Below are 14,236 nucleotides of genomic sequence, written 5' to 3' on the forward strand. Positions count from 1 at the left end.
GGCTGTACAGGACATTATTTAGGCCACTGTTGGAATATTGCGTGCAATTCTGGTCACCTTCCTATCGGAAAGATGTGGTGAAACTTGAAAGAGTTCAGAAAAGATTTTCAAGGTTGGAGGATTTGAGCTATAGAGAGAGGTTGAACAGGTTGGGGCTGTTTTCCCTGGCGCGTCGGAGGCTGAGGGGTGTGGTGTTGGAAAAGGACTGCCAGTCCGGCAGCATCCTGAGAACATATATTTGAAAATTCGACTCTTCTGCTTCTCGGATGCTGCCTGTCTGGCTGTGCTTTTCCAGCCCACACACTTCCTCGACTGTTTATATGTCAGTCAGGGCTGACTGATTGATTGGACCAGGCTAACAGCCCCAATCAAGGAACTCATATGTGGACCCTATGAGGTCCACTTGGCTGACCTCATTACAATCCCTACAATTACACCTTCCGTTGGCATCATTGTCTTGGCTCTTAGATGAGAAAGCTACAGTGAATGTCACTGTGATGTTAGGTAACAGACTTTGCTAAAGTATCACTGCATATCACAGACAGATTAGTCTGACAGAGACTGTTGAAAGTGAAAAAAAATTTGGTATCCAGAACAGCTAAAGGCTAAAGTTTTCTATAGTTCACTGTGCCAGAATGTGAGTAGTGTCTTGGATTGAAATGCACAAATTTATGAAGAGTTAAAATTAAGCAGGAACATTTGCCACTTGCGCAAGAGGGTGGATCTTTAGTAATATTCCCACTTTTAAAGACAGTTTGGGTTTAGAAGTGACCAGATGTTATGATTCTGCATGTCTTCTGGTTCCCAAGTATTTTAGGCTTTGAAATTTGTGAACACTTTGTTTAATTCAAACTTCCCATGCTGCTAGCTAGGAGTCTAACACAGGATGGTGTCCTACTACAAACACTAGCCTGTGAATGTTATCCACTGGAATACTTGCACGTACAATTGGTTCCTGGCTAATTAATTCCTAGATCTACACAGACAGTGAAATATATAACACCAGATTGAGAAACAAAAGAACAGAAATAATCCCTCAGGACCATTTGTTTGGAATCATTAATTCATTAAAATACTTCCAATGAGTGAACTAGAAGTTTAAAATAAAAGTTAACATACTTAAGATAATCATTCTTGATGGTTAGTTTGGATAAAATAGAGAAGAATATATTTTTAGATGCCTCATAAGACTATGGAATAATTAGCCTATTTATATTTCCATTGAGCACAAAGCTGTTGACCCCAGGAAACATTGAGGAACTCAAGAGGGATTACGCAGGTTGGAGAACCGTGAAGCCCCTTTTTGAGTACCCAGCGGACTGGTGGGAAACAGGAAAAGGGAACATCAAGAGGTTCTTCATCCTCAAAGATGTTCAGGAGGTGAGAGAGAGGCGGGGAAAACTGTCCCAACTCCAAGAAAGTATGCAGAACCTGCTTCTGCTGCAGACGATGGGGATCGATGTCATGGAGGACCTCCAGGAGGTGAAGGGCCACCAAGCCTTGCTCTTTGCCTCGGAAGCCTCCAAGATAATTTTCTGGGCCAGGGTCTGCTCTGTGGAGCAGGATGAGACATTTCTTCTTCCAGAAGAAAGAGAGTTCCATGCTCAGCAGCCTGAAGGAAGAAGATGGCTCTGTAACGTCATCTCAGGCTGACATCATGAGAATCAGAAAATCCTTCTATGCCAGTCTGTATGACATGAAGCCAACTGACAGCACGGCCTCCCAGTCATTCCTGTCCTCTGTCATGGAGGTCTTAGACGGCACAACACGGGAGAGGCTGGACCAGCCGCTATCTCTGGATGAGCTGACCAAGGCCCTTGGAATCTTCAAAAAGAATAAAACTACCGGAAGCGACAGCTTACTGGTCGAGCTCTATTCCACTCTGTGGGACTTGATTGGCCAGGACCTGCTGGAAGTGTATGTTAGTATGCTTCGGGCAGGTACCATGAATGAATCCATGAGGAAAGGTATCATCACCCTCATCTACAAACAGAAGGGAGAGAGGGAGGAAATTAGAAATTGGGGACCAATCTCAATATTAAACGTGGATTACAAAATCTTGTCAAAGGTCCTCGCCAACCGGGTCAGGTCTGCTCTGGGATCAGTGATTCACCCTGACCAAACCTGTGCTGTACTGGGCAGGAAGATCACTGAGAGTCTTGCACTCCTCAGGGATATGACCGTCTGTGTGCAGGACAGGGGGGTGGACACCTGCCTCATCAGCCTGACCAGGAGAAAGCCTTTGACAGGATATCACATACGTATATGAGGGATGTTCTCTCCAAAATGGGCTTTGGGGAGGGACTCTGTAATTGGATCAGACTGCTCTAAACCAACATTGTCAGTGCAGTCTCAATCAATGGGTGGGAATCAGATAGCTTCCCAGTCAGATCTGGAGTCAGGCAGGGCTGCCCTCTCTCTCCTGCCTTGTTTGTGTGCTGCATAGAGCCATTTGCTGAGTCCATCAGGAAGGATGCGAGCCTGAGAGCGGTGACTATTTCTGGCAGCGGGGGCCTACAGGTTAAGGCCATCCTGTACATGGATGACATTGCTTTTTTCTGCTCGGATCTTCTGTCCGTGCACAGACTCATGTGCATATGCGACCAGTTCGAACGGGCTTGGGGGCCAAGGTAAATCGAGGCAAGAACAAGGCCGTGCTCTTTGGGAACTGGGCCGACCAATCCTCCATCCCCTTCACCGTCAGGACTGACCACCTGAAGGTGCTGGGTATTTGGTTCGGAGGGACTGAGGTGTGCGCCAGGTCTTGGGAGGAGCCGATCAAGAAAACGAGGCAGAAACTAGGCAGATGGGAGCAAAGGTCGCTCTCCATCGCGGGAAAAACCCTGGTCATCAGGTGTGAGGTACTGTCAGTGTTGTTATATGTGGCACAGGTCTGGCCTATTCCCAGAACCTGTGCCGCCACAGTCACCTGGGCCGCCTTCCACTCCATGTGGAGATCAAAGATGGACCGGGTCTGAAGGGACAGCATGTATAAAGATCTGGGCAACGGGGGAGAAACACACCCAATACCACCCTCACCCTGACGGCTGCCTTTGTGTGTGGCTGCATCAAGCTGTGCGTAGATCCCTGGTAAGCAAACACCAAGTGTCACTATGTACTGAGGTTCTACCTGTCCCCGATGCTGCGAAGGGTGGGCCTGGCCTCGCTGCCGCGGAACGCTCCAAGTAGTAGGACTGTTCCATATCACCTGTCCTTCATAGAGAAATTTACGAAGAAAAACACCTTTGACCACAAGTCCATCAGGAAGTCGTCAGCACATAGTGTCCTTGAGACCCTTTGGGAAAAGGAGAGGTCCTGTCAAGCCGTTCCCTGGGCAGACTGTCAAAGTCATTTGGCAGAATGCCTCATCGCCAGAACTTTCCAACAAGCACCAAGACATGGCTTGGCTGGTGTTGAGAAGGGCTCTGCCAGTGAGATCCTTTATGCACGCCCGGTCTCTCTGCCACACCGCACGCTGCCTTCGAAGCGACTGTGGAGGGGACGAGACTGTCACACATCTCCTTCTGGAATGTGCCTATGCAAAGGAAGTCTGGAGAGGAATGCAGTGGTGCTTGTCGAGGTTCCTCCCAAGCAGCTCCGTGACACGGGACTCCATGCTCTACGGTCTGTTCCCTGGGACTCACACCGAGACAAACATTAACTGTGCCTGGAGGATCATCAACTCGGTCAAAGATGCTCTTTGGTCCGTCCGAAACCTGTTGATCTTCCAGCTGAAGGAGTTGACCCCGACTGAGTGTTGCAGACTGGCACATTCCAAGGACTACGTGTTGAGGGATGCGCTGATGCTTGGGCAGCTGCCCCCAAGGCGCGTTGGGGAAAGACCACTGTGTAAGATCTGCCTGCCTAAGAAGAACAGGGGGTCCACCCAGTAATTGGGCTCTGGTGACGCGTCAGCAGAATAGCTGGATAGTTAGTGTACAGACTTGTATATACGAATGACTAATTACAATCTCTGTATGTAAAGAAATGCAATGTGTGCATAAGAATGGCATGACCAATTGTATAGATATCAAAATAATTTTATGAATAAAATATATTTTTGAAATAAAAAAAATTATATTTCCATTGTGCAGGCCAGTGCCTTTAAGTTACAATATAATAGTCCTGTCAATTTGCTGATTTAATCAAATATTTAGATGTTTACTTTATATCTTATTTCCCTGTGGTGTCCAACATGCCCCAGCTTTTTGGGTAGATGATGTTAGGTGCTTTCTTGATTTTTCTTTATTTTTGTCATTTTCGTTTGGAGCTATGAGCTAATAGCTGAAAGTGACCTTTGGACGGTGAGCAGCAGCTTACTTATTGTTAAGAAAAGGAACAAAAAACTGTTATTTGCTTAAAGAGACCAGGCCTTGAAGTTAATTACAGTTTGATTTTTATTCAAAGCACTCTATAAGATGTTTTGGCTCCAGAGAGGCATTATGCTCAGACAGGTGGCAGGTGTTTGAATGTGAACAGGGGCCTTACAGGGAGGATGGTGTCAAAAGATTGTTGTAAAACAATCAGAAAGAGAATCAGAAAGGCACTGATTTTGAATTGTGTATTTTTATCAGAAGGATTTTAACTATCATAACTACAAGAAGGACATTTGACTGCTCCCAATTATCCTCCAATGATTAACTTAGGAAGAGCTCAATGAAAAGAATCTCAATTTTAAAAATTAAAAGAATATTCCTTGGAATCCAGCAGAAGCTGTTTGTACTGACCAGTGTTTTCACAAATCCAGTAAGGTACAATCCCATGTGCCTGTGATATTATAGATCATGGAGACTGCTTAAATGAAATGGCCAGTTACATCTCATTCATTTTTCTTTTGATTTATCCCTTATCTGTGTCTGTTTGTCCACCTTTTCGTAGGTGTGGAATCGAAAAAGACTAGGTTTAAATCATAGACATTAATTAGGTAATGTTGTGGTTTAACTTTGCTCTGCCAAAGCTACCGTATTATGAATAAATTGTTTATTTATTTGTTTAAGATATAAATTTGGTGTTTGGTATTAATTATGCAAAAAGTCTTGCATTGCTTATTTTAGAAGTTTGTTTGAGAACATTGGAGCAATTTTCAGGGTCATTGAGTATTTTAGTTTTACTATGCTGCAAATACAGGGACAGAGAGGCTATTTGATTTGGCTGTCTGTCTCCATGTTTTAACAGTGGGCAACTAAAACAACAGTTCAAGGACCGTATAACAAAATAATTAAAAACACTCTATCTGAATGCACACAGCAATTGCAATAAGATTGAGGATTTAAAGATACAAATTGAAGTAAATGGATTTGATTTAATTGCCACTACAGAGATAAGGTAAACAAGATTACCTCTTAATTTAACTAGGTGGACAATACACCAACCCATTAATTTGATGTCAGTAGTAAGGAAAATTCTAGATTCAGTTATAAAGGATGTGATAACTGGGGACACTAAGAAAATAATGATAAAATTGGACAGAATCAACATGGAGTTATAAAAGGACATGTTGACAAGTCGGTTGGAGAGATTTGAGGATTCTATCTGCAATAGAGATAAAGTAGAGCAAATGGATACAGCGTATTTAGATTTTTAGTAGACTTTTGTTAAGATACCAGATAAGTGGTTAGTAAAAATTAACACCCGCACCAATCAACCCCACTGCCCTGTGGCTGAACATTTCAACTCTCCCTCCTACTCTGCCGAGGACATATAGGTCCTGAACCTCCTCCATTGCCATTCACTTACTACCTGACACCTGGAGGAAGAACACCTCATCTTCCGCCTCGGAACCCTTCAACCTCATGGCATCAATGTGGGCCTCACCGACCTCATTTCCCCCCACCCCACCTTACTACAGTTCCAACCTCCCAGCTCAGCACCATCCTAATGACCTGTTCCATCCGTCAATCTTCCTTCCCACTATCCACTCCACCCTCCTCTCCGACCTATCACCTTTTTTACCCCCACCTCCATTCACCTAATGCACCCCTCCCATTTATCTCTCCACCCCTGAGGCTCCCAGCCTCATTCCTGATGAATGGCTTTTGCCCGAAACATCGATTTTCCTGCTCCTTGAATACTGCCTGATCTACTGTGTTTTTCCAGCACAATCTAATTTTGACTCTAATCTCCAGCATTTGCAGTACCCACTTTTGCCTAGCAAGAATTTACAGTGCATTGGGGGGGTAACGAAGTTGGTTAAGACAGAAAGCAGATAGTGAGAGTAAATTAGTCATTCTCAGGATGGAAGGCTGTTACTAGGGGCATGGTGCAAAAAGCAGTGCTAGGACTAAAGATGTTCACAATCTACATCAATGGTTTTAATCTGGAGACCGGTTATAACACTTCTGTATTTACCCATGATAAAACTAATTGGAAATATAAGTTCTGAGGAAGATACAAAGAATCTTTAAGTGGACTGGGATAGAATAAGTGAATAGGCAAGAACATGGCAAGTGGAATATAATGTGAAAAAGTGTTTTAAAAAGTCTTGAAGGAAAAATGAGAGACAGAATATTTCTGAAATGGTGATAGATTGGGAAATGGTAGTGTCCAAAGTGCCCTGAGTGCCCCTGCCTTTGAATCACGAACAGCTAGCTTGCAGGTGCAACAATCAATAAGGAAGGCAAATAGAACATTGGCACTCTGTGCAAGGGAAATTGAATGTAGAAGTAAATACGTCTTACTGCAATTGTATAGGATCTTAACAAGACCTTACCTGGAATATTGTGTACAGTTTTGGTCTCGGGAAGGACTTACTTGCCATAGAGGGAATGCAAGAGATGTTCACAAGACTAATCCTGGGATGAAATGAAGGATTGGCTTATAAGAGACTGAGGATACTGAGATTAATTCTCTCGAGTTTTGAAGGATGAGAGGAGATCTCGTTGAATCTAACATTTTTTTTTTACAGAGCATAACAGGTTAGATGTAGATAGGAGGCTGGTAAATCGAAAATCAGGGTGCATAATCTGGAACATAATCTCAGAATAAAGGACACCATTTGACAGTGAGATGAGGAAGAATTTCTCATGGTGGTGAATATCTCTATCCAAGACAGCTTTGGATGCTCAGTCATTGAGCACGTTCAAGATAGATTTTATTAGACTCCCTACAGTGCGGAAACAGGCCCTTCAGCCCAACAAGTCCACACCGACCCTCCAAAGAGTAACCCACCCAGACCTACTCCCTACTAATGCATCTATCACTATGGGCAATTTAGCATGGCCAATTCACCTGACCCGCACATCTTTGGACTGTGGGAGGAAACCGGAGCACCCGGTGGAAACCCACGCAGACACAGGGAGAATGTGCAAACTCCACACAGACAGTCACCCGAGGCTGGAATCTAACCCGGGTCCTTGGCGCTGCGAGGCAGCAGTGCTAACTACTGAGCCACTGTGCTGCCATTATATCGATAGATTTGTGCAAACCTTTGATATCAAGGGATATTGAGGTAGTGAATGCAATTGGCATTGAGATAGATGATCAATCACGATGTAATTGAATGGTAACCATGGTGTGGAGGTACTGGTGTTGGACTGGGTTGGACAAGGTCAAAGATCACACAACACCCAGGTTATAGTCCAACACTAGCTTTCAAAGCACAGTTCCTTCATCAGGTGCTAGCAAGAGAGGTAGACCTTAGACACAGAATTTATAAGGAAAAGATCAAAGTGCCTTACACCTCATGCAAAAGAACTGAACACACATAAGATGGCCCTTAAATCTTTAATCGGTTAGAATAGAGGTGCAGGTTTCAATGGATTAAGATGCAAATCGCAGACACATACTCACAGACTGACATGCACACTCTCTCGGATGCATATACTCCCTCACACTCACACACACTTTCTCTCAAACACATACATACACACTCTCTCTCTCTCTCAGATGCATAGATCTCTCACACTCGCGCACTCTCTCTCTCACACACACACACACACTCTCTCTCTCTCTCTCTCTGCCCCTCCCTGTCCCTCACACACACAAACTCCCCCTTTCTCACATGTGCATGCACACACGTGCATATAAATCTGTGGGGTGAAGTTGCAGATATGTATTTGCCGATGCATTCTATTTTGTTCAAAAAACACACAATTTGTAGACAGTCAGTCAATAAGATGGCCCTTAAATCTTTAATCAGTTAGAATGGAGGTGCAGGTTTCGATCAATTAATATGCAAATCGCAGACACATTCTATAAACTCCTATCTTGGAAATAAAACCAATCTGACTCCAGGTTAAGACACAGACAGACTCCAAACAAGACCTCACGTCTGAAATACATTATCTGACCAGACGTGTAACCTCCTTTATATTGAAAACATCTTAAGTCATCTTGAGGCAGTGACTTGAAAGAAAATCTTGGATTTGCATATTAATCAATCAAAACTTGCACCTCCATTGTAACTGATTTAAACTGATTTAAACTGACTAAATTCTAACTGATTTTAGAGCCATCTTAGGTGCGTTCAATTCATTTGCATAAGTCGTATGGCCATTTGATCTTTTTCTTATAAATTCTGTGTCAAAGGTCTTCCCGTCTCACTAGCACCTGATGAAGAAGCGGTGCTCCGAAAGATAGTGTTTTCAAATAAACCTGTTGGACTATAACCTGGTGTTGTGTGAGTTTTGACCTAATTGAGTGGTGAATGGCCTACTCCTATTCCTAAGTAACAAGAAGTAAAGCCATTCGACAAGTTTCTTATTTCCTGTGTTTACACGCCCATACCTCATTTGTTTTTAGCATTTCAGGAACTTTCTTCATCCATTCCCGGTGCTCTGTCAATTCTTCAATGGTATTTGCTTTTTCAAACAATTTTCTATTGATCACTTTAAAATCATCATTGATCTAAAGGATAGAAATCACACTGAATCATTCCACAGAAATGAAATAATCTTTCAATGATTATGCATCCCATTTTATAAATCATATTTTCTTTCTCAATATGCCTTCTAATTAAGCTGATAGGAAGACAGTCTTTTCTAGGACCTTCACTGGCATTAAGAGAATGTCTTAAGCAATTTGCAAGTTTCCTTGCATTCAATTTTGCTTCTCAGCCCATGGAGAGAATCTCACCTATTGACTAAGGCTGCTCTGCATGAGTGTTAAGTATTGAAGGAGAGAAATAAAGAAAGAACTTGGATTTATATGGAAGCTTTCACAGGCAAGCTAATACTCTTGAATTGTAGGCAAATTTTGCATTTAGCAGATCAGGCAAACAGTAATAAGATAAATTACTAGAAAATATGTTCATTAAGAGATAAAAATTGGCCAAGCTAATTATTATTCTTCTCTTTGAAGAGAGTTGTAGAATTTTTGATGTCCAATTGAAAGGAAGGCAGGGAATTTCAAAGAAAAAATGCCATTCAAATCAGAGGAGTACTTTGTAAAGGAAGTACACCCACTGATCACTTGTTCTCCTTTAAACTTGACTCCAGTCCCTTCTGACATTCATTTTCCATTAGAAAACTGTCCCAAACTCTCCTTAATTTAGAGCCCATAATAGATTGAGGTATCCTTTATTTTACATCCAAATCATGAAAAACCCTTAATAAATTTCTGCCTGTAGCCCATTCCATGAATTTGTTCTACACACTGTATAAACTTTATTTGATTCCAGCCTATGACAAATTTAATTTTTCCAATATACAGATAATGCAAATCTAGTGCATTAATCACAATATGGAATCATGTCCAATCTTCTGTGCTTTCAAAAGCAACATTTTGCACAACCAATAGAATTGGAATTCAGCTGATTCAATAAATCAGGCCAGTGGATGATCTGAAATTATGTGACAACAGTTGGTCAGTAGTACTCACCTCTTCCACTAGTGAGTGAAGCTTTTTGGCAAACATTTTCAATACAGCTTGGGCCAAATTACTGCATTTCTTGGAAAGATTGCTTTGCAATGCATCCACACTGATAATAAAGGGTCCAATGGAAATTATGTTAGGAATTGTGTTTTCTATTTCTGCTTTCTTCCTGAAATGACGGTCCACTTCTAATTTCACCTCATGAACTGTTGGATCTCGATTTGAAAAGACTCTGTAAAAGTGACACAAACAATTTAAAATTACACATGTTGCATACTTAAACTCGACGACTTACAAAATTATGAGGGGCATGGATAGGGTAAATAGGCAAAGTCTTTTCCCTGGGGTTGGGGAGTCCAGAACTAGAGGGCATAGGTTTAGGGTGAGAGGGGAAAGATATAAAAGACACCTAAGGGGCAACTTTTTCACGCAGATGGTGGTGCGTGTATGTAATGAGCTGCCAGAGGATGTGGTGGAGGCTGGTACAATTGCAACATTTAAGAGGCATTTGGATGGGTGTATGAATAGGAAGGGTTTGGAGGGATATGGGCCGGTTGTTGGCAGGTGGGACTAGATTGGGTTGGGATATCTGGTCAGCATGGACGGGTTGGACCATGCTGTACATCTCTATGACTCTATGACCTGAAATGTTTGGATTACTGCAGCTCCAACAACAGTATCCAGGATAAAGCAGTCTGATGGATTGGCACCCCATACACCACCTTCAACATTCACTTCCTCCAACACCTTCACAAAGTGGCAGCAGTGTGTACCACTTACAAGATGCACTGCAGTAACCGACCAAGCTCCTCCAATAGCATCCATGACCATATAGATGGGCAAAGGCAGCAGAAACAGAGGAACACCACCCTCCAGCTCTTTCCAAGCCACGTACCTTCCCGACTTGGAAGTATGTCGCTGTTCCTTCGCTGTCACTGGGTCAAAATCTTGGAACTCCCTTTCTAACAGCAGTATTTCCATCTACTACAAGGACTGCAGCAATTTAAGAAGATAGCTCACCATTATCTTCCCTAACTAGAGAAGGGCAATAAACACTTGCCATGACTGTGACACCAACATTCCATGACTGAATAGAAAATAAAAATCTCCTATTATGGATTGACCCAAACTGTACATGAACTTCAAAATGTTTTAATGAGATATACAGCAGCATATCAAATGAGCATTTAGCAATGTGGCATTATTCTCATGACCAAATCAAAAGGTGAAGGGTTTGGCTCCCACTTCAGATAGTCCCATAAGTGAAGAATGCAGAATCTAAATAATGGATTAAGATACAGTGAAAGACTTGAGTTTAGAGTTACTGCTAAGTTATAGATAACATGCAGCATGCCTCTGCATCATAAGAATTGTTTTGGGCTCTGCACAAAACAGCCTTTGAGAGAGAGGAGAGACAATTCTGAACACTGGGTTGGTATTCAGTGGAAGCACAAGAACTGTTTGGTATGTGTGTCTTGACTCCCCATAAAGGATGGGTGAAACTTTTCATTCTTGGTTGTAATCAAGAAATGAGAAGTTACGTGAAAGGTAAAACCAAAATTTGAGGAAGGTTACAGGAATTATCCCCAATTACTTTTCCCTAGTAGTAATTCAAGAATCTCAGGTGTACGACTTGAATTAGAACCTACATTATGCAGAACATGATGGACAAAAGACATTAGTAGGACAACAGCATTTCAGTGCTCTAATACATTGAGGTTTTGGGTATGTAGGATCATGTTTGCAATTTCTCATAAGATGCACTCACTCGATCATAAGAAAGCATTGATTGAGCCTAGAGGATTCTTTAAAAAGTCTGAGAAAGACCATTTGGCACATGAAAGCACATCCTTCAATTATAGACTGTTCCTTCTTTTGCATTTTAACATCACGGGCAGCACGGTGACTCCGTGGCTAGCACTGCTGCCTCACAGTACTAGGGTCCCAGGTTCGATTCCAGCCTCAGGCGACTGTGTGGAGTTTGCACATTCTCCCCGTGTCTGTGTGGGTTTCCTCCCACAGTCCAAAGATGTGCAGGGCAGGTGAATTGGCCATGCTAAAATTGCCCATGGTGTTAGGTGCATTAGTCAGAGGGAAATGGGTCTGGGTGAGTTACTCTTCGGAGGGTTGTTGTGGACCTGTTAGGCCGAAGGGCCTGTTTCCACACTGTAGGTAATCTAATCTAAAATATAAGAATTATACTGAAAAGCACTCAACTAATGGAATATATGTTAAAAACTCTCTTCAGAATGTACTACAATTACAATGTAACTGTAATTTTCATCTCTATTTTATGGGTGCAGAAGTCACTGGAGCTTTGGATAATGCATATGTTCCATAGTTTAGATTTGCTCACTGACATTAACTTCAACAGGGAAAGATGGTAAAGTAATTTTATAATGAGTTGAAATTAAAGATCATAAGTGAATTAAGGATCTTTGATTATTCCATTTAATCTTCCCCCTAATCTACGAGTGAAAATACTGGAAGAAATAATCTCTTCTTAGCTCTCCACTAATGCTGCTTAGAAAGGAGAAGCATGACGTCTCTATGTGATGCTTCTTTCATCACTATGGTAATGATTAAAAATGCAGCAGAGTGATAGATTAAGCCTCCATCTCACCATTGTTATGCTTTCTGCATGGTGGTATTACTACAGCACTGACAGGTACAAGGAGCTGGGTAGAATAGGATTGTGGCAGTCAGACTATCAAGAGATGTGGATATTGCAGAGCTCAGGACTTCATTTGACCTCTCTTTGAGAGACTACGTGGCTGTCAGTTGTGATGTCACTCCTGCATGGATACAGCAAAAGAACTGAAAGTCTATGGAGGCTTTTCAAAATGCTCTAAGTTTCAATCAGATCTCCCCTTATCCTTCTAAACTCCATCAAGTACAAATCCAGAATCATCAACTGCTCCTCATATGAAAAGCCATTCATCCCCAGGATCATTCTTGTAAACCTCCTCTGGACCAACTCCAACACCAGCACATCCTTCCTTAGATGTGGGGCCCAAAACTGTTCACAGTATTCCAAATGCACTCTGACCACAGCCTCATATTGCCTCAGCACAATCTGGCTGTGAGATACCGAATGCTCCGGTATCTTCTGCCAGATGGCAGGAGGGAGAATATGTCAGGTTGGAGGATGCAGAGGAAGTAACTGAAGAGATAATAGATTAAAGAAGACTAAACTGGTTTGAAAAAATTTGCAACTTGGAGGTCAGGATACAATAGAAGAGATCACGGATCATGGAGATTGTAAATTAGGCCATTTATAAGAAAACTCAAAGAGATTGGTTTGAATGGATTTCAGTCAAGTTAGAGCTTGTGTGCTGCAAGAAAACAGAAGAGAATTGAAGAGACATCTTGTTGGGAAGATAACATGATAATTTTCAGGTTGAGGAAGATCATGGTTGGGAAGAATTCAGTGGAAATCATGGATCAAGAATAACTATGGATTAGGGAAGATAATGAGTCAGGGAGATAACGTGTTGATGACATACCACAAATCAAGAACTATGCAATTTTGGGGAGGCAGTACTGTCACTCTAAGAAGACTGCAAGTGTGATCATAGTCAGCGGAGTATGAGTCACAAAGAGATTGTGGATTTGGGACTATCAAGAATATCAAAGATTGGGCAAGGTTGGTGTTTGGGGGTGTCATCGGTTTGGAGGTTGTGTTAGGCAAAGAGATGATAGGCTGGGAGGGACTGAAGAGTTTGGAAATCATAACTGAGATGAAAGTTTGGCGATAGCTTGGATTATAGCAAAATGTGTGATGGGGTGGAGTGGAACGAGTCGGCCAGTCATGGTGAAATGTTCCGACCTGAAACATCGACTCCCCTTCTCCTCTGATGCTGCTTTATTTGCTGTGGTTTTTGCATCTCGACTCTATCCAATCATGATGAAAAGTGCATCTGACACTTAGCAGATAGATTCAACAAACCGATTTCCTGAAAACTTTGTAATGCAGTCAGGAGCTGTTAAATCTAAATCTAAGAGATGGGTTTAGCACTCTTCCATTGGCAGGCTTGAAGGCCAGGGGCATGTTAAATCCTATAGGCACCATACTGTCTGCCTACCTGCCCGCTTCTATGGTGGCTACAACTTTGCCACCAATGAGGGAAAATTCAGGTGGTATGCCCATGATTCAACTGAGGTGCATAAGTGGGAAATTAACACCCACTTAAGGACTGATTAGCAAGGTTAGATCTCACGGAATAAAGGGAGAACTAGCCATTTGGATACAGAACAGGGTCAAAGGTAGAAGACAGAGGGTGGTGGTGGAGGGTTGTTTTTCAGAATGGAGGCCTGTGACCAATGGAGTGCCACAAGGATCGGTACTGGGCCCTCTACTTTTTGTCATTTACATAAATGATTTAGATGCGAGCATAAGAGGTACAGTTAGTAAGTTTGCAGATGA

The 14,236-nt window shown here is 42.4% G+C and overlaps 1 protein-coding gene across 1 annotated transcript in view; it reads right to left on the reverse strand.

Annotated features, from left to right (window-relative positions):
• dnah1 (dynein, axonemal, heavy chain 1) overlaps positions 1 to 14,236 on the reverse strand; it is a 420,700-nt gene that overhangs the window by 321,645 nt on the left and 84,819 nt on the right. The window contains exons 15-16 of the mRNA XM_043708503.1: positions 9,817 to 10,042; positions 8,725 to 8,844 (exon numbers count right to left, since the gene is read on the reverse strand). Of these exons, the coding sequence (XP_043564438.1) occupies positions 8,725 to 8,844; positions 9,817 to 10,042 (346 nt within the window). The remainder of the gene's footprint in view (positions 1 to 8,724; positions 8,845 to 9,816; positions 10,043 to 14,236) is intronic.

The sequence above is a fragment of the Chiloscyllium plagiosum genome, chromosome 18 (genome assembly GCF_004010195.1).
Source record: "Chiloscyllium plagiosum isolate BGI_BamShark_2017 chromosome 18, ASM401019v2, whole genome shotgun sequence".
Classification (NCBI taxonomy): Eukaryota; Metazoa; Chordata; class Chondrichthyes; order Orectolobiformes; family Hemiscylliidae; genus Chiloscyllium; species Chiloscyllium plagiosum.